Source organism: Pristiophorus japonicus, chromosome 17 (genome assembly GCF_044704955.1).
Source record: "Pristiophorus japonicus isolate sPriJap1 chromosome 17, sPriJap1.hap1, whole genome shotgun sequence".
Taxonomy (NCBI): domain Eukaryota; kingdom Metazoa; phylum Chordata; class Chondrichthyes; family Pristiophoridae; genus Pristiophorus; species Pristiophorus japonicus.
Window position 1 is genome coordinate 37921214 of NC_091993.1, and position 24897 is coordinate 37946110.

The following is a 24897-nucleotide window of genomic DNA, read 5'->3' on the forward strand; positions in this document are numbered from 1 at the left end:
CGTAGGTCCCCTGCAGTCAGAATCAGGGGAAGTCATAACGGGGAACAAAGAAATGGCAGACCAATTGAACAAGTACTTTGGTTCGGTATTCACTAAGGAGGATACAAACAACCTTCCAGATATAAAAGGGGTCAGAGGGTCTAGTAAGGAGGGGGAACTGAGGGAAATCTTTATTAGTCGGGAAATTGTGTTGGGGAAATTGATGGGATTGAAGGCTGATAAATCCCCAGGGCCTGATGGACTGCATCCCAGAGTACTTAAGGAGGTGGCCTTGGAAATAGCGGATGCATTGACAGTCATTTTCCAACATTCCATTGACTCTGGATCAGTTGCTATGGAGTGGAGGGTAGCCAATGTAACCCCACTTTTTAAAAAAGGAGGGAGAGAGAAAACAGGGAATTATAGACCGGTCAGCCTGACCTCAGTAGTGGGTAAAATGATGGAATCAATTATTAAGGATGTCATAGCAGTGCATCTGGAAAATGGTGACATGATAGGTCCAAGTCAGCATGGATTTGTGAAAGGGAAATCATGCTTGACAAATCTTCTGGAATTTTTTGAGGATGTTTCCAGTAAAGTGGACAAAGGAGAACCAGTTGATGTGGTATATTTGGACTTTCAGAAGGCTTTCGACAAGGTCCCACACAAGAGATTAATGTGCAAAGTTAAAGCACATGGGATTGGGGGTAGTGTGCTGACGTGGATTGAGAACTGGTTGTCAGACAGGAAGCAAAGAGTAGGAGTAAACGGGTACTTTTCAGAATGGCAGGCAGTGACTAGTGGGGTGCCGCAAGGTTCTGTGCTGGGGCCCCAGCTGTTTACATTGTACATTAATGATTTAGACGAGGGGATTAAATGCAGTATTTCCAAATTTGCGGATGACACTAAGTTGGGTGGCAGTGTGAGCTGCGAGGAGGATGCTATTAGGCTGCAGAGTGACTTGGATAGGTTAGGTGAGTGGGCAAATGCATGGCAGATGAAGTATAATGTGGATAAATGTGAGGTTATCCACTTTGGTGGTAAAAACAGAGAGACAGACTATTATCTGAATGGTGACAGATTAGGAAAAGGGAAGGTGCAACGAGACCTGGGTGTCATGGTACATCAGTCATTGAAGGTTAGCATGCAGGTACAGCAGGCGGTTAAGAAAGCAAATGGCATGTTGGCCTTCATAGCGAGGGGATTTGAATAAAGGGGCAGGGAGGTGTTGCTACAGTTGTACAGGGCCTTGGTGAGGCCACACCTGGAGTATTGTGTACAGTTTTGGTCTCCTAACTTGAGGAAGGACATTCTTGCTATTGAGGGAGTGCAGCGAAGATTCACCAGACTGATTCCCGGGATGGCGGGACTGACCTATCAAGAAAGACTGGATCAACTGGGCTTGTATTCACTGGAGTTCAGAAGAATGAGAGGGGACCTCATAGAAACGTTTAAAATTCTGACGGGTTTAGACAGGTTAGATGCAGGAAGAATGTTCCCAATGTTGGGGAAGTCCAGAACCAGGGGTCACAGTCTGAGGATAAGGGGTAAGCCATTTAGGACCGAGATGAGGAGAAACTTCTTCACCCAGAGAGTGGTGAACCTGTGGAATTCTCTACCACAGAAAGTAGTTGAGGCCAATTCACTAAATATATTCAAAAGGGAGTTAGATGAAGTCCTTACTACTCGGGGGATCAAGGGTTATGGCGAGAAAGCAGGAATGGGGTACTGAAGTTTCATGTTCAGCCATGAACTCATTGAATGGCGGTGCAGGCTAGAAGGGCTGAATGGCCTGCTCCTGCACCTATTTTCTATGTTTCTATGTTGCCATTCTTTGGCGTGAAGTGTGCTGTCTCCTGTGTCAGTGAGAGAAACTAAACACAACACAGTAGATTAAGTGAAAGAAATTTACACAGCACTGGCAACATCTGGTTGGCAGCCCAGCTGTGAACAGAAGATAAATACACGTGGAATGGTGGGTTAGCTGAGGTTTGCAGATCAATTAGAAATTCTTCTTCTTAGGCAGTCCCCCGGAGTCGAGGATGATTTGCTTCCACACTAACATGAGTTCTCAGGTGACTGATGAGACCAATGCGGGATCTACAGTCTCCGTCACAGGTGGGGCAGAGGGTGGTTGGAGGGACGGGTGGGTGGGGTGCTTGGGTTGTCGGGCGCTCCTTCCGCTGTTTGTACTTGGCTTCCGCGAACTCCCGATGAAGAGACTCGAGGTGTTCGGTGCCTTCTCGGATGCTTTTCCTCCACTTTGAGCGGTCTTGGGCCAGGGATTCCCAGATGTCGGTGGGGATGTTGCACTTTTTTCAAGGGGGCTTTGAGGGTGTCCTTGAAGCATTGAAGCATTTCCTCTGCCCACCTGGGACTCGCTTGCCGTGTATAGGCCACAAATGGCCTGCAGTCTGCCTTGTAAAGAATTGTTGCCAAAAGCTTTCACTTCCTTTGTATGATGGCTGCATTCAGTCCATAACTTCAGCATAATTCATATCTCTGGGGCCATTTTACCTGTCCCATCTCCAGCTAAGGAGCAATGATGCTCTCAGGACCCCCACAGAAGCTTTCCGATGGGTCACCAGAGCAAATTCCTCCCTAGCTGCATAGCCTTCAGTATTCAACCTCTCTCTTTAGTCGGCGAGACAGGAATGAGTGATGCCTTCTGTTGAGCACATGGTTCAGCCGCTCCATCCAACACCTGGACTCTTGCTGCATGCCTGCTTTCACACAACAAACTTTGCCTGAAAGAGACAAACAGTAGCTTAACTGAGGTATAAGCATCTTCAAGAAAGAGAGGGAGGGGAAAGGAAGAAAATTGGAACGAAAATAGAAGAAAAATCCTAAGTATACAACTTCAACAAAGACAATGTAAATAAAATTAATACTTCTGAATGATTTCACTGGGGTTAGCTAGATGGACCACAGTACTATTTTCCGGTTCTTTACATTCCTGTGATTGATGGTTTAGGGAAAAATAGACCACCTCTGGATTACTGATCACTGCTTCGGGCACAGAGATTATGAGCTCCAGTTGCACTTGGTGGTTAGTTAACCATTAGAGTTGCCTTTCTGAGGAACTTGTGACAATATTTTCAGTGGCGAAAAGCTGTAGAATATATTCATTGTATATAAATGAAAATAAATCATTCCTAAAATGGGGACAGGGTATTCCCTCAGCTACATGTAAACCCCTCATAAAGGAGAGCTTTCACATTTCTTCTGTATGAGTGAACTAAACGGTCTCTTCTGTCAAAAGTATTCCCGGGATTCAAACCCAGAATCAGCTCTTTATGATACAGGTGCTTTAAGCCACTCTGTCAAATGCCAGTCCTCCAGTATAATGGCCTAAATTTGCCAATATGATTGCCTTGAAGTACTGGAGGTGTGCAGTTTTGCGCACAATCGGTGAGGCAATGCTTCATAATGGGTTATCACATCTTAAAGCAAGTACTGTGCCAAATTAATACAAGTATACTTATTATTAACTCATTCAAGAGATGGGAAAGGCAAAGCTACTCACAGTCTTTGAGCGGAGGAGCTGAAGTTTCATGAATGCTGACTTTTTAAATTGCTCCCATGGGGCAGAGCTTATGCCACTGGAATTGAGTACTCAGGAAATTGGCTGGGGGGGAGGGGAGCTTAGAAGCTAACTCCACCAATCATGAGCCATCCTAATTCAGCTGGAAAACTAAGTGCGCTAAATTTTAAATCTGAAGTAGCTGAAGGGGAGCAAATGGCCTTGTGAATTAAAGCAGTCGGTTGTTTTTTCCATTCCTAGCCCTGGTAGACTGGAATCAGTGCAGGGAACTGATCACATTTCATCAGCTCACTCTGTGGATCGCATTTCAAACAGAGATTGGAAGCTAAGCCCATACAGGACAAAACTTCCCAGCCTTCAGCACCATCCAAAGCAGCCAGCATTCGTTCAAGAGTGGTATTGATGTTGACAGAAATACACAACAGGAGCCAATACTGTGCAGGACCTCACAGACTGCAGAAAGTAGCAGCAGACACCGTCAACGCAACCAAAGTCCAACCTCGTGTCAACTCGGCAGGCTGGGTCGCAGGTAACTGAGATACTTCTAAGAACAACCAGTTACCAAGATTGTGCTGCTGGAGCCAAGACAACAACTCTCTATCACCTGCCCCGGTCTCTTGAATAAGTAGTCGCTGGATGGTTTACATAAGAACATAAAAAATAGGAGCAGGAGTCGGCCATTTGGCCCCTCGAGCCTGTTCCGCCATTTAATAAGATCATGGCTGATCTGATCCTGGCCTCAACTCCACTTCCCTGCCCGCTCCCCATAACCCTTGACTTCCTTATCATTCAAAAATCTGTCCATCTCCACCTTAAATATATTCAGTGACCCAGCCGCTACAGCTCCCTGAGGTAGAGAATTCCACAGATTCACCACCCTCTGAGAGAAGAAATTCCTCCTCATCTCCGTTTTAAATGGGCGACCCCTTATTCTGAAACTATGCGCCCTAGTTCTAGATTCCCCACGAGGGGAAACATCCTCTGCATCTATCCTGTCAAGCCCCCTCAAAATCTTATAAGTTTCAATAAGATCACCTCTCATTCTTCTAAACTCCAATGAGTATAGGCTCAACCTTTCTTCATAAGACAGCCCCCTCATCCCAGGAATCAACCTTGTGAACTTTCTCTGAACTGCCTCCAATGCAAGTATATCCCTCCTTAAATAAGGAGACAAAAACTGTACGCAGTACTCCAGGTGTGGTCTCACCAACGCTTCCCTTCAATTTCTTCTCACACCAAGGATTCTGGCTGAGATGGGGAAGAGAATGCATTGGCAATCTAGTATCCACCCACTTCCAGAGGAAGATTTGATTTTAGGACTTTATGTTTCAGTATCGATTGAACTTTCAACTTTGAACCTGCTAACTCAGGCGTAAAGACAGATAATGCACTGCAACTGGACAATTTCCTGTTGACTGGACATATTTTAAGAGGGCCAACTTAATAACACAGGGTTTCCTAGCAACACTTCTTACATCTGGAAACACCTCTGCTATGAAACTTCATAATGGTTAATGGAAGAAGTTTCAACGTGCGTGTGAGGATAATAACTGTAAGCTTGTGGTGTGATATCCTAGTGAACTTTGTTTAATTTTGAATGTTGGACCAAGATCCTTCCTTTTGGCTCTTTGAGAGTTCATGTTGTTGCAATTTCTACTTGTCAATCGTTATTTAGCAAGATTGCCAGTTAGGGAGAACCCTGTAGATTCCAAATTTCCAAAAAACATCTGGAAAGTGAGGCTGTTGACAGAAGCCTTGATTCTGGAATTTGAGAATTTTTTTTTTTCAAGCAGACTTTTATCAGTCATTTGAATCTGGGGACTTATATGATCCCAGGTTTCTTGTACTGTTTCAACAAACAACATTCAGGAGGTTTTTTGGCACAAAATTGTTCATTGCTCATGGACAGAGGGTGATCAACTTTTGTTTTTCTATTTATACTGGTGCCTGAACAGACCTGAGAGAGAGTATCAGCAGCAAAGATCATACTGGCATCTGGATATGCACAGAGCACAGAAGTACCAAAAATAAATCCTCACTTCAAGCCCAATTTGCATATTAATAGTGGCCCTCTAACCTGAGACAGGTGGATATTCTGGCCTCCCTCCTCAGGACCAGATGGTAGTGGCCTGGTCATGTTGCTACCACCACTATCCCATTTACACCGGGCAGAGGCCATTGTAATCAGCCCCGTCGAGTGTCTCGTTCCCCCGGTCACTTTAGATGAGCAGAATGCAGAAGCATCATGAACAAAGGCCAACAAAAACACTTGACATTAAATGAAAACATTTAAAAAGGTGGAAGTAATTTACACACAACTGAAGCAATGGAAATTTGTATGTCAGCAGTGGCTCAGTGGGTAGCACCCTCGCCTCTGAGTCAGAAAGTTGTGGGTTCAATTCCCACAAAATCTAGGCTGACACTCCAGTGAAGCGTTGCATTGTCGGAGGTGACGTCTTTCGGATGAGACGTTAAACCGAGACCCCATCTGCTCTCTCAGGTGGATGTAAAAGATCCCATGGCACTATTTCGAAGAAAAGCAGGGGAGTTATCCCCGGTGTCCTGGCCAATATTTATCCCTCAATCAACATAACAAAAACAGATTATCCTGTCATTATCACATTGCTGTTTGTGGGAGCTTGCTGTGTGAAAATTGGCTGCCGCGTTCCCCACATTACAACAGCGACTACACGCCAAAAGTACTTCATTGGCTGTGATGCGCTTTGAGACGTCCGGTGGTCGTGAAAGGCACTATATAAATGCAAGTCTTTCTTTAAAGAAGCTTTGATCAGCAGATTCTTGAGATTTAGCTGGTTCAGCTGTGACAGGGACTGTGACAGCTCATAATCAGATTAAAATGAGATCTCCTATTCAGAACACATGATAAGGAATCCTGGCAGCTAAGTGTGGATATTTTAATTTTGAAAATTCCATAGGAAATGTTTACGTAGCCGTTTTCAATTGAGTGCATGAGCCACATTATAATTTTAGTTTATTATAGATGTGGAAGAGCGGTTCTTGAACTCCATTCATTGTTTTCCCAAATAAAATAGTTTGAATTTGTCACTTTGTCTCAGGAAATCATAATGGTAAGGTTTCATGTTAAATTAAGAGGAAGCATTACTTAAATGACGTGCACTGACGTTTAGCGTTTTCTTTAGGTAGCGCAAAATAATAATGCAAATCTGAATAATAGTTCCGATCTCAAATAAGAAAACTGTGGCTGAATTTAAATGTTACCCTTTTCCCAGCAGGAAACGTATGGGATCCGATTGGCCGCCTATTTTACTTTTGGAAAGTAATATGGGGGTTGGGGGGATGTAACAGGGGGACAAACCAATCCCACCAGTTTGCCGCCGGGTGGGTTCGGTTATTTGTACCCCCAAGGAATGAGAAAAGGTCATTCAGACCATTAGTCTTTCTGCACCACCTATTTAATCTCTTGAAGGAAAGTTTTGCATAAATACTCATGGATTCCCAAAGGAAATGCAGCAACAATCCAGAATATCAATTTCCCATGAAGAAAGATCTTTAGGTTATCACTAAACATACATTTGAGAATTGGAGTAATGGGATGTTATTCCCTCTCACAACAGGAGGTCACAGCCTATTCCGTTTGTGTATTAGCCTCCTCTTGGGCTAACATACACAGGACTGCCCTCAAATCTATCTGTAAGACAGCTATCTGAAGCACCTTGTATATACAGGACCATCGGCGGACTGGGGCCATTGGAGGGAGCAGCGTGCGATGGCATATCACTGCAGGGAGTAGCGCGTGCTGCTGCAGGAGGGCGATGGCTGCAAAGCCAGGTCGGTGATTGCAGTGCGGACAGGCACAGCAGGAGGGGTGAAGGAGTGGCAAGAGTCCATCGAGGGAAGTGACCGGGGCCCAGGAGAGGTGACTGGGACTCAGAAGAGGCGAGGGCCCAGGGGCAGCACGAGCCAGCCCACACAGCGATATGTGTGCGCGCTCGGTCTGTGCAGCAGAGCTGGTGTCCAGTTAGTCTTGGGTAATCCTTGCCACTGGACCAAGACCTAGCTCTGTCAAGCCCGTGTGGTGGCAGGTGTGAAACGGCCACCACACGTTAAAAAAATTCAAGCACCCCCCCACCCTTCACGATGTAGTTCGGGATCTGGAATATTAGGTCCTTCATTGAAACACCTGTGAACTCATCCCTTTTTGGCGTGGAAGCAAGTCATCCTCGCTTCGAGGGACTGCCTATGATGATGATGATGTATTCAAAAGCATTATTGTGTTCATCAGACAGCTCAGGACAGGAAGCACTGCAGGACGGCAATACTCAAAGTGCTCTGGTCATATAGTTCTAAAAAATGTCACTACCAGTTGGTATATCTCTATTTGTCTGAGGACATTAATGTGAACAAAATTGTTGGAATATCTGCTATGGAATATGTTCTTTGAAAGAAGTCAGTGGACTAGAAATTCATCTGGGATGGTGACATAAAACTGGCGCTACTGGATCAGCCCCTATAATACGCAGCGCCTGATAGTGAGTTCCATTAACAGGCGGCCGATCCTATAGCACCCATTTTGCACCGCCCGAGACGAATTTCTCAGTCAACATGTCTACATCCCTGAATTATTTTTCTGATCTGGTGCTCCCTGAATAGTACCTTACATTCAGAATCTTAATGCTGCTTTGCACGGTGAAAGCTACAAATGGAATTCAGAGTGAGCCCTTACAATGGAATCGGAGACAATTCGTCAAAATGGAAGAGCAATAGAGAGAATTTCTCAAAAGGTCACGGTTCCTCGATGATTATTTCCCCCTTGTGAGATGATGGTAGTGTTTTATTAGTATGTAAGGTTTGAACTTTCAGAGAATGATGAAGACCCAAGCTATGGCAGGTAATCCTTCACTCTACAAATGCTGTGCTTGAGCATTTCCCCATGAACATATTTAGGAAACTGTAGCTGTTTAATGAATCTGTGTAATAAGAACAGTTCCAAACCTTTGTTAAGGAAAAGTTGTCAAACAAGTTGGAAGTTCACAAATGTATAACTATCTGAAACAAATTTATTTCAGATATAGAATCGAAAACTCTACAAGGACATAAAGGAGACCACAACCTTAATGCCTCAGGAATATCTGTCATTGAGAATACCACAATCGAGTTTCAGAAAAGTTCTGATAAAGAAGTTCTGAAGATGCAGGGCCCACTAGGTGCAGATTTTATTATTAAGGTAATTATCTAAGTTTTGATATTTCTTGACTCGTATGCAAAACAGATTACTGTGGCACTGCCATCTTCAAAGTTATGCTATCAATATCAATCTGAAGAGCACTTAAGCCATAAAGAGTCATCAGGATTTAGCTGCAACAGGCCATGTGTCACCTAGTTTGCATATTTCTTGGAAGAGATAAGCAAACCAGAGGACGAAGGTTATACAGTGTCTATAAATTTACTTGGATTTTCTGCAGTCATTGACAGTTCTTCGTACTATTCTAAATGATTTGGAGGAGAATACTTCTGGTAATAATCATAAACATTTACTGATGATATCAAACTATATTACTAGGCAATAAAAATAATGGGCCTGAAATTGCAGTTAGAGGCTTCTCGCGAGGCAATGCCTCTGAACTGCAGAAAATCCACGCACTTACCTGATGGTCCCAGAGGTTCGAACACTTGCGCTCCTGAACCTCCACGCAGAGGCCAACATAGAGGCCCACATATCCCAGGGGTGCATGTGGTTTGCAAGTGCCCCAGGGATCACATGGGCCAGCCCAACCAATGAAAGACGGGGGATCCCCATTCATACGTGTGGGGATTCCGTATGTACTGCTTTTACCAGGCATAAGAATTTCACGGGCATTCGCTGGGCAGAAGTTGGGCCAATAGCCTGACTCTCCGCCCGCTGAGACCCTTTTCCTGGGAATGTGTGTGATCTGGCAAGATGATTCTTGACAGATCGCAAGTCTCAGATTTCAGTGCATGCGCCTCGCACGCCTAAACCCGAACCTTGCATGGCCTTTACGTGCGAGTGTACACCTCGTACGCACCTCGTAAGGGCAGCAAATTACCGCCCAATATGATAATTAGCATTCAAAAATATCTGGACCAGTCAAGCAGATTGAGGAAAGAATCCTTCATAAAAGCTAATGTTGATGTAATCTAACGTGCACTGGAACTGATAACAGCAAATTTGCACACAGTGTAAAGGTGGAGAAGGAAATAGTGTGTTGTAAACTTCGCTGTTGTACCACTGTTGCTTCTTGAGCATACAATCTTGGTTGATGGTTCAATATAGTACAGAAGGAAAGCTGCATTGTCAGATGGGCTGAGGCCCTGTCAGCCTGTTCAGGTGGACATAGAAGATCACAGTAGAGTGAGGGAGTTTGCCTGCTGTCCTGGCCAACATTTCTCCCTCAACCAGCACTACCAAATGCAGATTAACTTTCATTTACCTTATTGCTGTTTGTAGGGCATTATGTGCAAATTGACTTCTTGTATAGCAATATAACAGCAACTGTACTTCAAAAATATCAATTCATTGGTTGTGAAGCATGTTAGGACATTGCGAAGGTATAAAAGGTGTGACAATTGGCCACTCATCAAAAGCTTCCAGATAATGTAGAGCTGTTACAAGAACATAAGAACATAAGAAATAGGAGCAGGAGTCGGCCATTTGGTCCCTTGAGCCTGCTCCGCCATTCAATGAGATCATGGCTGATCTGATCATGGACTCAGTTCCACTTCCCTGCCCACTCCCCATAATCCTTTACTCCCTTATTGCTCAAAAATCTGTCTATCTCCACCTTAAATATATTCAATGGCCCAGCCTCCACAGCTCTCTGGGGTAGAGAATTCTACAGATTTACAACCCTCTGAGAGAAGAAATTTCTCCTCATCTCAGTCTTAAATGGGCGGCCCCTTATTCTCAGACTATGTCCCCTAGTTTTAGTTTCTCCTATGAGTGGAAATATCCTCTCTGCATCCACCTTGTCGAGCCCCCTCATTGGGCTCCAGTTTCGGACGCCCGCTAGAACAGCGTACATCGGAGAGGCCCGCATAATTTGTAGAACAGAAATTGCGTCGAATACTTACCTCGTGATTCTCCGATATCTGAAGGTCCGTTTCCAGCTCGGCGCGGCGCTGCTGGGGGTGGCGCTCCATCCCTGCACCAAAAACAGTGCCGGCAGCTGCGCACATGCGAAGTAGCTCCTGGTCCTCCCAGCGCGTCCTATCTCCGGGGTGACAACCCTAACCCAGGCCGAAGGGACGTCACCCCTATCCAGGGCCGAGTGGCTTGACGCATCTTACCTCGTCGGCGGGGCCCGCTCGCACGGCCTCTCGCTGGGGGCGGACCCCACCCGAAGTCCCCCAAAGTCGTCCTTGGAACCGGCGCGGCGGCGACGGGGCTCATTCAGCCCCCACCCCCCCGTTCAGCCCCCCACCCCCTCCTCTCCCCCCTCCCCCCCTCTCTCCCCCACTCCCGCTCTCCTCCCCCTCCCCTCCTCTCCCCCCCTCTCCTCTCCCCATCCCCCTCCCCTCTCTTCCCCCTCTCCCCTCCCCTCCCTCCCCCCTCTCCTCTCTCCCCCTCCCCTCCTCTCCCCCTCCTCTTCCCCATCCCTCTCCCTCCCTCCCCCTCTTCTCCCCCCCTCCCTCCTCTCCCCCCCTCCCTCCTCTCCCCCTCCCCCACCCCTCTCTTCCCCCTCTCCCCTCCCCTCCCTCTCTCCCCTCTCCCCCTCCCCCTTCTCCTCTCTCCCCCCTCCACCCCCTCACCTCCCTCCCCTCCTCACTCCTCTCCCCCCTCCCGTCTCCTCTCCTCCCTCCCCTCCTCTCCCCCTCCTCTCCCCCATCCCTCTCCCCCTCCTCTCCCCCCCTCCCCTCCTCTCCCCCTCCTCTCCCCCCCTCCCTCTCCCTCCCTCTCCCTCCTCTCCCCCCCTCTCCTCTCCCCCTCCCCCACCCCTCTCATCCCCCTCTCCCCTCCCCTCCCTCTCTCCCCTCTCACCCTCCCCCTTCTCCTCTCTCCCCCCTCCACCCCCCTCACCTCCCTCCTCTCCTCACTCCTCTCCCCCCTCCCCCCTCCCGTCTCCTCTCCTCCCTCCCCTCCCTCCCCTCCCTCCCCCCTCTCCTTTCCCCCCTTCCCTCGCCTCTCTCCCCCCTCCCACCTCCCCTCTCCTTTCCCCCCCTCTCCTCTCTCCCCCTCCCCCTTCTCCTCTCTCCCCCCTCCACCCCCCTCACCTCCCTCCCCTCCTCACTCCTCTCCCGTCTCCCCCCTCCCGTCTCCTCTCCCCTCTCCTCTCACCCCCTCCCCTCTCCTCTCCCCCCGCCCGTCTCCTCTCCCCCTGCCCATCTCCTCTCCCCTCCCTCCCCCCCCTCTCCCCCCTCCCCTACCTCTCTTCCCCCCCCTCCCCTCTCTCTCTCCCCCTCCCCTCTCCCCACCCCATCTCTCCCCCCACCCCCTCTCCTCTCCACCCTCTCTCCACCCTCTCTCCTCTCTCCACCCCCTCTCCTCCCCTCCTCTCCTCCCCTCCCCTCTTCTCTTTCCCCTCCACTCCCCCCCCTCTCCCCACACCCCCTCCCCCCACCCCTCGCTGTCAGAAAGACAGAGAGAGAGAGGCACTGGGGGGATGGGGGTGGGGGGTGGAGCTCACCCCAGCACGCTGTTGGAGGGCTCCCAGTGCTGCAGTCAGTGAGTATAAAGTTATTTATTTATTTATTGATTTTTTAAATTATTTTTTTATTTTTTTTGATTGATTTATTGATTTATTTATCATTTATTATTGATGATGGCTCTTTATTTATAAAAGTGAAGTGTTTGATGTTTGTAAACCCCCCTCGCGCCCCCCACCCCCCATCTCTCATTCCTTACGCCTGATTTATAAGTCTAGGCAAGGTTTTTCTGAGCGTACAAAAATCTACACTTACTCCATTCTAAGTGCAAAACAGGCGTAAGTGACTGGACACGCCCCCTTTTGAAAAAAAAATCTGTTCTACAATGAAACTATTCTAACTCACTGGAACTGAAACAAACTAAATGCCGAGAATTGCAATTTCTAGGATGCTCCATTCTCAACTAGTTGCTCCAAAAAAATAGGAGCAACTCAGGCCGAAACTTGAGCCCATAACCTTATAAGTTTCAGTAAAATCACCTCTCATTCTTCTGAACTCCAATGAGTAGAGGTCCAACCTAATCAATCTATCTTCATGTCAACCCCCTTATCTCCGGAATCAACCTCTGAACTGCCTCCAATGCAAGTATAATACAATTATCAAAAAAGAGATTTTAATCCAGCTCTAGGCATTTCACTACACATGGAAAGAAGTTGCTCTGCTTGTATAGATCAATCTTGAGGCCAGATTTAGAATGATAGGGTGGAATTCATGGTTGGAGGCTTCCCATGGGCCTGCGACCTGTTTTAAAAAAAAATCTACAAATTTACCTGGTGGCCCAGTAGGTTCGGTGACTTGTGGGCCTGGGACTCTACGCGAAGGCCTGCGTAGAGGCCCACGTGTCTCGGGGGCGCAAGCAATTCGCAAGTGTCCTGAGATCACGTGGGCCGACTCAACCAATGAAAGTAGGGGTATTCCCATTCATACTTTTTGGTGAGTTATGTTTTTACGGAGCTGCCATAAGTATTAATGGGAATACTCCCCAAAATAAATGTTAGAAAACACTACACAGATTTAAAATTAATTAAAGTGACATTTAATTTAAAAAAAAATGTCAATATATTCTTTTGAAATTTAAAAAAATGTTTTAACTGGGCTAAAAATAAACTTACCTTAATGGACAGGAGTTTTTTATATATATATAAATGAGTGAAAAAAATTACTTTTCTATTTCTTAAACTCTTACGCTGTGCGCATGCGCAGTGCCTGCCTAAATCCAGAACTTGCAGGGCCCCGATGGGTGCATGCGCACCTCATACGCGCCCGTCGGGGCTGCAAACTAAGCCCCATTATGTGTAGCTTTTGGCATCTAACCTTCAAAAAGATACTGAAGGGTTCCGAGTAGAGCGACAAAGTTGATCTCAGGACTTGGGTCCAAGTCAAAAGGAAAGGCTCTAAGCACTGAACATGCTTCCACGAGAGGAAAGAAAATTGAAGGAAAGTGTAATCCTTGTCGTTAAAGTACTGAGAGGAATAGATGACATGGATGTAAGTAGGTTGTTGATTTCGCTGTGAGCACAGAACTGGAAAACAGAATTAACTTAACAGGCTTGAAATGAGACTTGGGATTATAAGAAACAGTTTTTCCCAGTTAAATAGTGGATCTAATAATGAGAAAATACAGGTTGACATCACTTAAATCCTTCAAAAAGGAGCTGATTCAATCTCTGGTTGGATACAGAATTTGATGTTATGGAGATAGATGTACATTGCGTAGTCAAATACTCCACAGGCCACAATGGCCCTCTACTGCCTATAACTGAATGCAATACACCAGATGGGAAGTATTGGAGCAAAGGTTGGAGGATGAATAATGTCCTTGGAGAGCAGCACACTGAAGCTGAATTGTGAAGTGTTAGGAAGGACTGATGAATATTCTGGACCTTTGCTTGAATGCCTTTGGAGCTCAGGGAATGTTTAGAGGGAAAGGAATAAAGACGTATTTATATAGCAATTTATCACAAGCTCAGGATGTCCCAAAGCGCTTTACAGCCAATTAAGTAGTTTTGAAGTGTAGTCACTATTGTAATGTAGGAAACACTTTATGGAGCACTTTAAATCGGGAGATGAATTAGGTGGGGCAGAGTCTACAGCAGGATAGGTTGCCCATGACCTGTGGAAGGAGTGAGCTTGATAGACAGTGCACTCAATGCCCGTTTCAAAACTTGTATTTGAATTACAACAAAGGATGTTTAATAAGAGCTGCAAAGGTAGAAATTGCTATTAGTGATATTGTGTGAGCATTTAACATGCTCATACCGAATATTTCTATCCATTACTTGAAACAACTGGTGCCATTTTGTCAATGTTAAGCCGGACAAACTTCTGAATCATCCAGAAGTTGATGTTGGAGAGGCAATCTAAGAGCACAGCAATAGTCGTAGAGTCAAGGGTGATGCCGCAGAAGTAAAACTGGCTATTGGTATGTAGATGCAAGCTGATGCAAGGCTTGTGTTAGATGTTGCTAAGCATAATGTAACATCCCCACCGACTCTGGCCCAAGACTGCTCAAAGTGGAGGAGAAGCACCCGAGCAGGCGGCGAACACCTTGAGTCTCTTCGCGGAGGCCAAGTACAAACAGCGGAAGGAGCACACGACAAATCAAGCACCCCACCCACCCGTCCCTCCAACCACCGTCTGCCCTACCTGTGACAGAGACTGTAGGTCCTGCATTGGTCTCATCAATCACCTGAGAACTCATTTACGTCTGGAAGCAAGTCATCCTCGACTCCGGAGGCTGCTCATACCGAATATTTCTATCCATTACTTTAAGGGAGGAACTAATGCATTTCAAACAACTGATGCCATTTTGTCAATGTTAAGACGAAGAAGACATATGAGGACTAAGAGGGGTCTTGGGATGGAGCCTAGGTGCATGGTGGGGATGAACATGTGGGCATGGAGGAGTTATGCTGGCAGGGTTGGGTTCATTAGGAAAGGAACCATGAAAGGGCAGTGAAAAACAGGTGGATCAAGGAGGGGAGTGGTGATGTCACTGACAGCTAATGGTCAAGGAGAGATTACCTTCTGCAGTCGCAGACACAAAATTAATTCAAAATACTTTGAGTAATAATGACCCAATCAAAAGCCACATTCAAACCCAGAGATCCCAAATTTCTCCGTGCCACAAATCCACATAATAACCACATTCCTTCTCCGTGAGACATAGGCAGGGAGGGAAGATTAGTGATAGTCATTTTGGACCACTCTTGAACCAGTCATTGAACAGCATTGGGAGGACCCTGGGAATGATGAATGACATGGGCGGGGGAGGGGGATCTATCAGGGGAAGGGGAGTAAAAGATAAATCCTTAAAACTCAAGATAATCTTTGGTTCAGCCAAAGCCATACTTTGGATGCCTGGTCCCACTTGTAAGCCAGGCAACAACATTCAAAATTACTCATTCTCTTGAATATGTTTCATAAAATAACAGTTGGCTGAGTTTGGCTCGACTGCAGGCTCAGGGTTCCGATGTCTGAACAAATGTCTCAAGCTTGAATTCTACTATTTGACATTATTCAAACTGCTTCATTGTGCTACAGCCATATAACCCATTTTTGCCAACTCTCCTCTGAATTAATACGGTTAGAGTCTAAAACATGTGCCGACTCCACTGTATGCTGTTACATTTTGGGTTATTACACTATTTAAAGTCCAACTCCTGTAAGTGGAACTAATGGATTCACATGGATACTCAGTGTCCAGATAAATGTAACAAGGTCGGCTTAGTCATACATCGTGTGCCGGCCATGCAATCCCCTCCATTTTGGCAGGCAGAAGAATATCAGACGTTGATATTCACTAGACAAACGGATTTAATATAAAACAGATATATTTACATTGATTGCAAACATTTTAGTAATCTCTCTGAATCAAAACAGCAACATTGCATGTCCTGTGATAATCATCTCAAAACACATCAGAAATAGGGGCAGGGGTAGGCCATTCAGCCCTTCATTACGTGCCTACTTGCTGCCATGAGGCTATAACTGTTTTTTGTTCATTCATTCCCGGGCCAGCGTTTATTGCCCATCCCTAATTACCCTTGTGAAGGTGGTGGTGAGCCGCCGCTTTGAACCGCTGCAGTCCATGTGGAGAACCCTGGGGAAGAGAGTGTTCGAAGATCAGGCCCTCAAATCTGGCACCAAGCTTATGGTCTTGCAGGGCTGTAGTGATACCCACCCTCCTGACTCAGAGATGTGGACCATATACAGTAGACAGCTCAAATCGCTGGAGAAATACCACCAACAATGTCTCCGCAAGATCCTGCAAATCTCCTGGGAGGACAGACGCACCAACATTAGTGTCCTCGATCAGGCCAGCATCGAAGTACTGACCACACTCGACCAGCTCCGTTGGGCGGGCCACATTGTCCGTATGCCCGACACAAGACTCCCAAAGCAAGCGGTCTAATCAGAACTCCTGCACGGCAGGTGATCCCCAGGTGGACAGAGGAATCATTTCAAGGACACCCTCAAAGTGCAACATCCCCACCGGCAGCTGGGAATCCCTGGCCAAAGACCGCCCTAAGTGGAGGAAGAGCATCTGGGAGGGCACTGAGCACCTCGAGTCTCGTCGCTGAGAGCATACAGAAAACAAGCATAGGCAGCGGAAGGAGCGTGCGGCAAACCAGACTCCCACCCACCCTTTCCTCCAACCACTGTGACAGGGACTATAATTCCCATATTGGACTGTACAGTCACCTGACAACTCACATTTAGAGTGGAAGCAAGTCTTTCTTGATTTCGAGGGACTGCCGATGATGATGATATGATGATGAAGGTACTCCCACAGTGCTGTCTTTGTCGTACTAGTTTGGTACAGCAGAGGGCAGTTAAGAGTCAACCACATTGCTGTGGGTCTGGAGTCACATATAGGCCAGACTGGATAAGGACGGCAGATTTCCTTCCCCAAAGGACATTAGTGAGCCAGGTGGGTTTTTATGAAATTCCGATCACCATTACTGATGCGAGCTTTTTAATTCCAGATTTATTTAATTCACTGAATTTAAATTCCCACAGCTGGTGTGGTGGAATTTGAGCTTACATTTCCGGATCATTATTCCAGGCCTCTGGATTACGAATCCAGCTATTGTACCCTTATCAATGTTTGTACACCTAACGTTTTCAGACTAACTAGTCACATGCAGGCAGCAAATAGAAATGTCCAGCCTACAGCTCCTGCTCTGGATTTGTTTATCAAAGGGTTTTCAAAGAATAAAGGCCCAACCTCGCTGGCAAACCTGATTGAGGTTTTCAACACAGTATTAGCTGTCAATGAAACTTATAAGGATCCCTACACGTGAACCACGCAAGATGTTTGCATTGAGTGGATCAGGTTCAAACAATTTTATCAAGCAGTGACTGCAGGAAATTACCACAGCTATCATAAATGGGGCTTGACAAGGTGGATGTAGAGATGATGTTTCCACTGATGGGGGAGACTAGAACTAGAGGGCATGATCTTAGAATAAGGGGCCGCCCATTTAAAACAGAGATGAGGAGAGATTTCTTCTCTTAGAGGTTTGTAGATCTGTGGAATTCGCTGCCTCAGAGAGCTGTGGCAGCTGGGACATTGAATAAATTTAAGACAGAAATAGACAGTTTCTTAAACGATAAGTGAATAAGGGGTTATGGGGAGCAGGCGGGGAAGTGGAGCTGAGTCCATGATCTGATCAACCATGATCTTATTGAATGGCGGAGGAGGCTCGAGTATGGTCAACTCCTGTTCTTATGTTCTTATAAATACTGCTGGAAGCGACATTAACATATTAGCACCCCCTCCCCTTCCCACGGCACCTTCTCGTGCAAGTGCAGGAGATGCAACATCTGCCCTTTTACCTCCTCCTTTCCCACTGTCCAGGGCCCCAAACACTCCTTCCAGGTGAAACAGCGATTTACTTGTACTTCTTTCAATTTAATATACTGTATTCGCTACTCATGATGTGGTCTCCTCTACATTGGGGAAACCAAATGCAGATTGGGTGACCGCTTTGTGGAACACCTCCGTGTCCGTAACCCCGAGATTCCAGTTGCCTGTCACTTTCATTCATCGCTCCACTCGCACTCTGACCTCTCCATCCTTGGCTTCCTACACTGTTCCAATGAAGCTCAACTCCTTGCACCATCATCCCTTTGTCTCTTAATCACTCCTGCCTTCCACCCTATCACAGACCTTCCCTTTTGTTCTTTCCTCCCCTCCTCCCTTACCTTGCCCCTACACTTGCTTAAAAACCTGTTACATCTCGAGCTTTTTCCAGTCTGATGAAGGGTCATTGGCCTGAAACCTTGTTTCTCTCTCCACAGGTGCTGCCTGACCTGCTGAGTATTTCCAGCATTTTCTGTTTTTATTAACATATTAACAACAACAACTTGTATTTATATAGCACCTTTAACATAGTAAAATGTCCCAAGGTGCTTCACAGCAGTGTTATAAGACAAAATAAATACATTTGACACCGAGCCACATAAGAAGAAATTACGGCAGATGACTAAAAGCTTTGTCAAAGAGGTAGGTTTTAAAGAGCGTCTTAAAGGAGGAAAGAGAGGTAGAGAGGCGGAGAGGTTTAGGGAGTGTGTTCCAGAGCTTGTGCCCAGGCAGCTGAAGGCACGGCCACCAATGGTTGAACGATTAGAATCAGGGATGCTCATGAGGGCAGATATCTCGGGGGATTGTGAGGCTGAAGGAGATCACAGAGATAGGGAGGCGCAAGGTCATGGAGGGATTTGTAAACAAGGATGAGAATTTTGAAAACGAGGTGTTGCTTAACCGGGAACCAATGTAGGTCAGTGAGCACAGGGGTGCTGGGTGAGCGGGACTTGGTGCGAGTTAGGACATGGGCTGCCAAGTTTTGGATGACCTCAAGTTTATGTAGGGTAGAATGTGGGAGGCCGGCCAGGAGTGCATTGGAATAGTCAAGTCTAGAGGTAACAAAGGCATGGATGAGGGCTTCAGCAGCAGATGAGCTGAGGCAGGGGCCGCTTTTATTCCACAGGAACAAATTAACGATGCATATTAATACTTTCAGAATACCAAACTGTAATGTATGTTTTGTGCAGTTTGAAAAATTCTCTCACTATACCTAACTTTAAGCCTGTGTGAAAAAATATAGTAAATAACTTATTATAAACATATAGTTATTTTTGGTCACGCATGCAATAATCTCAGATTTAAAATATGTAAATATTGAACTTGTATTTATAATACCTCCTCAGGATGTCCCAAAGAAAGTGCTTCACATCCATTGAAGTTTATGCGAAATGTGTCATTGTTATGTTGGGAAATGCAGTATCACAACAGTTATATGTAAAATAAGACAAATGCTCGTTCAAGAGGATAGTTTTTTTCCTCATTCAGTCACGGGATGTGGGCGTTGAAGGCTCCCATGCACCTGCTGCTGCCCCTGTCCTTCTAGGTGGTAGAGGTCCCCGGTTTAAGCAGGCTAATGTTGGCATCTGTGCAGAATAGGGGCTGGGAAATGGAAATGTGCTTGATCCAGCTGTCTCTTGGGTATAGCCTCCCATGAGATATCGCGGAGTTGGTCTTCAAATTGTACACATCACCTACATAGAAACATAGAAAATAGGTGCAGGAGTAGGCCATTCGGCCCTTCGAAGCTGCACCGCCATTCAATATGATCATGGCTGATCATGCACTTCAGTACCCCATTCCTGCTTTCTCTCCATACCCCTTGATCCCTTTAGCTGTAAGGGCCACATCTAACTCTCTTTTGAATATCTCTAACGAACTGGCCTCAACAACTTTCTGCAGTAGAGAATTCCACATGCTCACAACTCTCTGAGTGAAGAGGTTTCTCCTCATCTCGGTCTTAACTGGCTTACTCCTTATCCTTAGACTGTGACCCCTGGTTCTGGACTTCCCCAACATCGGGAACATTCTTCCTGCATCTAACCTGTCCAGTCCCATCAGAATTTTATATGTTTCTATGAGATCCCCTCTCATTCTTCTAAATTCCAGTGAGTATAAGCCTCGCCGATCCAGTCTTTCTTCATATGTCTTTCTACACTACTGTTCGACACACAACTTGTTTCTTACTTTTGTGAGGCACTGAAGGACAAAAGGTTTTCTTGAACCAAACATTATCTCCAATAAAACTTGATTGGTTTTTGATCCACTAATTGTTTCCCAGCTATTTAAGCCAAATATTTTATGCGTGTGCAGTTTAGAAGAGAGACCTCAGTTCTTCAGGGGATCTGCAGGCTGAATGAGACTTGGCTGAAGAAAATCTTTGCCCCTAGGAACAGTTGGAAAAAAAATCAGGCATGATGAATTTTTAAAAGTTCTTTAAAAAGTTATCAGCATCATAATTTCATGCTAAAAGGTTAGCTCACAAATGAGATTTTTTATGAAATAATGTATTTGTGATCATATTACACTCAAAGGGTCTTTTCAGATTCCTGTATAGACATTAATGTGTTTTAATTCATCTTGCTAGATACTGCTGTAAATGAATAGGATGTTTAGTATCTGAAGCACATTAAATGAATAGCTTTATTGTCATAATATTTTTATAATATAAACTTTCAATGTTTATTTTACGCTATTGATATCTTCACATGGATTTACTAAGAAATTGGCGCTTGTGTCTTACAATGTGCTCGATGGTAAAAAAAAACTAATCATTTTTTTTCCTTACCATCACAGTCTTTAGTCTCAATATTTTACATGCACATTTAATTTCCCACGACATTAAAAATATTTTTCTGTAGCTGTCTCTTTCCCAATTTATAATTATTTTTGTCTTTCTTCCCCCTCTATTCCCCTCTTTCTCTCTCTCATGCAGTCTTTCTCCCTTCCTCCATCTTCCTTTCATTCTCTCTGTGGGGTGTCACACATTTCCACTCATTATCACTGTTTGTCTGCAACTTTTGCCCCCACACTGTCTCTTCCTCTTTCTATAAGTCACTCTCTATCTTCACCCTCCTATTTTCTGCTCTTATTTAGAAAAATAAAGGCAGGAAAGTGGAGTTGAGGTCGAAGATCAGTCATTAACTTATTGAATGGTGCAGCAGGTTCAAGGGCCTACTCCTGCTCCTAATTCTTACATTCTTGTGTTCCTGTATGTCCCCATTCTTTCTTTCTCTCACACACTTTCTCTCCCTGGGGTCGCTCCTATTTCTTTTCTTTTTCTCACTCATTTCCTCTCTCCACTGATGGGGATCTGGAGCCAAAGTGAGGTTCGGATCCTCAGACAGTCAAATAAATTATCTTGCCTCTCCTCGGGTGTGCAGGAGGGAGTGGAACTGACTGTTGGGAAGGAGGCAAGCCGTGTGCTGGGGTAAATGGCACTTGTCTCTGGCTTGGATGGTGTTATGTATGTAAAACTCACCAATGTGTAAGACTTGCCACCAGGGGGCACACCTGTGGGAGATCTCAGGGTCACCTGTGCACCCTGGGCAAGCAGGTATAAAAGGCAATCTACCATGCTGCTTCCTCACTCTGGAGTTACAATAAAGAGACCAAGGTCACAACAGTTTGAGCTTCAGATGTACAGTCTTGTGGAGTTATTCTAAACGTAACAGATGGCATTCCTGTTGCTGTCATGTTGGATCAGGTTGGCGTTTTAGCCATAATTAGTGCTAGCCCATATCTGCGAGCTGATGGAGTGTCTGTGTAAAGTAACCTTGGGCCTGGGATGTGTGGGAGACTCAGGCTTACCTAGGATAGGAGCAAGACCCTGGGGGCTGGGACTGGTCAGGAATTGGGACCCTGGACCCTGGTGGGAGGTGCAGGAAGCTGGCAGAACAATGTGGGGACACAAGTTATTGGGCCTGAAATCCCGGCCTTACCGGGTCCACACAGAATACATACGGACCCGGCGAGGCCTCGTAAAAGCCGCTTTTCCAATCTGTCAAGATATCGCTTGACTGATCTTCCGCATCCCCACAGGAAGGACATTTGCGTGGGCGAGATTGGGCTATTTGTCCGTCTCTTGCCCAGCGAATGTCCTTCAAACTCTTGCGCCTGGTAAAAGCAGGCGCATAGCCTACTTTTACCAGCGTAAGAGTTTTAAAACATATAAAAATAAAATTTTAAAACACATTTTTATGTTAAAAACCCTGTCCACTGAGGTTAAGTTTATTCTAAACCCTTGACAAGGTGGATGCAGAGAGGATGTTCCCACTGATGGGGGAGATTAGAACGAGGGGGCATGATCTTAGAATAAGGGGCCGCCCATTTAAAACAGAAATGAGGAGGAATTTCTTTTCTTAGAGGGTTGCAAATCTGTGGAATTCGCTGCCTCAGAGAGCTGTGGAAGCTGGGTCATTGAATAAATTAAGACAGAAATAGATAGTTTCTTAAACGATCAGGGAATAAGGGGTTATGGGGAGAGGGCAGGGAAGTGGACCTAAGTCCATGATCTGATCAACCATGATCGTATTGAATGGTGGAGCAGGCTCGAGGGGCCATATGGCCGACTCCTGCTCCTATTTCGTATGTTCTTATGGAAAACACCTTTTTTTTAAATCCAAAAAATATATATTTTTTCTAAAACATTTAATTAACTTTTAATTTTAATTAATGTTAACTATGTGAGGTGTTTTTTTACATTTTTTATGTTGTGTTTGGGTGTTTTAGGGGATATTCTCATCGATAGTAATGGGAACTTGGAGATATGGAGTTCCCATTACTATCAATGAGAATACTGTACCATGATTGGCTATCCAGTCCCACGTGACTCCAGCTTCTCCGTCCGTATCTAGAAGATGGGGACGTGCTGCGAAGCGTGGGCAGAGACGGCCTCCGACCGAAATCCAAGACACCTCCGGGATCACCAGGTACCTTCGCAAAAAAATGTTTGCTTCGGAGGCGTTCGTCTGACCAGAATTTTCGGCCCTATAATATCGATTAATTAGTTACAGCAAAGTAATGGGCGGAAAAGCTCACTTGTTCTATGAGGGTCATGCAACTAAACTCAGTTTAAAATGGTAAATGTACAAGACCTGAAAGAATTGCCACATGTGTTAATAATATTAAACAAGCTGGACCGTGAGCTAGCTGAACATCTTTAAACTATAGCCGTAAATACACTCTTATATTTGAATAAAAAGCAATGACAGGTAGGATTCTGCAGTCATTTAGTTTCCGGACACAAAGGACAGACGATGCAATGTTGATTGAACAATAGAGAGATAATACTCTGATGTAGAACAATGATAGATTTCAAATAAATGAAGACAAACTAAAATTTGAACTGAAGTGAACTCTCAAATCCCAGATGCTGATCGTTTCATTTGGCAGCTTCAACAAACATAATACTTGCATAAGAATGATGACTGCATTCTCTGGACTTCTTTCAAAGTGTCCTGTATTTCTGTTCTCAATGTACCTGAATAGTTGACCTCACAAAGCAGCTGAGGCTTGGCCCTGTACTTTGGAGGAAGATTATCGGACCCAAGGGCAGGTCTTGATTACATTTTTCAATCAGTCAATATGCCCACAGTAGAAAAACAAATTAGCTTCACTGTTCCTCTCCCTCCTTGGCCCAGGTTCAGGAAAGAGTCTGCATGCCTGAAGTATGTCGCGCCTGTTGCCTGTCACAGCCTCCGATCACCTGGATTTAGTGGGCCAGGTCATTTTCATGGTGTTGTGCCACCCCCCAGTGTAGGCTTGTCACCAAGTAGGGCCTTGAGCCTTAAAACAGTGCAGCTGCAGACCGCAGAGACAGTCAGCACCAGGACAGGCTACTAGTCTGGTGGCTTGCCTAAGGAAGGATATACTTGCCATTAAGAGAGTGCAATGATGGTTCACCAGACTGAGTCTTGGGATGGGGGAATTGTCCTATGAGGAGAGATTGAGTAGACTAGGCCTATATTCTCGAGAGTTTAGAAGAATCAGTGGTGATCTCATTGAAACATGCAACATTCTTACAGGGCGTGACAGGATAGATGCAGGGAGGATGTTTCCTCTGGCTGGGGAGTCTAGAACCAGGGGTCACAGTCTCAGAATAATGGGTTGGCCATTTAGGACTAAGATGAGCAGAAACTTCTTCACTTAGAGGGTTGTGTATCTTTGGAATTTTCTACCCCAGAAGGCTGTGGAGGCTCAGTCTTTGAGTATGTTCAAGACAGGGGTCGATAGATTATTGGATATTAAGTGAATCAAGGGATATGGGGATAGTGCAGGAAAGTGGAGTTGAGGTAGAAGATCAGCCGTGATCTTATTGAATGGCGGAGCAGGCTTGAGGGGCCGAATGGCCGACTCCTGCTCCTAATTCTTATGTTCTTATGCCATTGGAGCAGTTTTGGGAGTGTGTAAACAAAAAAGGTTCTACTTACCTCCTTGGTGCCTTGGCTGCCTTAGAGCCACCAATCTGGGAGTTAACATCAGCCCCTCAAAATGGGTGCGATTTGATTGCATACAAAAGGACCTCCCCCCCCCACCCCCGCCTCATCGACTGTTACCTGTAATATAGCTCCACCTAGTAGATTACTGTGCTAATGCAACTGCTGCTGTAAATATAATAAAAGCATCAGGTGACAAGGTCACTTGACAAGTTCCTGTGGAGCCATCTTGTATGTGTGTGTTTGTGATGTCATAAAGAAGATATCACTTTACCCTTGTTATTAGGTGCAAACCCGGGTCCACCTACTTGTGGAAGCCCTGAAAACCCAGATGTATCTGACATAAGGGGTCTCTGCCCTCTTTTCCTCTCCATAGCACCTGAAACACCATTCCATAGGTGCTACAGAGAGAACTATTTGGACCA

The 24897-nt window shown here is 45.6% G+C and overlaps 1 protein-coding gene across 1 annotated transcript in view; it reads left to right on the forward strand.

The window, feature by feature from the left end:
* LOC139228164 (ADAMTS-like protein 3) overlaps window positions 1-24897 on the forward strand; it is a 616221-nt gene that overhangs the window by 535797 nt on the left and 55527 nt on the right. The window contains exon 9 of the mRNA XM_070859351.1: window positions 8572-8729. Coding sequence (XP_070715452.1) covers window positions 8572-8729 — 158 coding nt within the window. The remainder of the gene's footprint in view (window positions 1-8571; window positions 8730-24897) is intronic.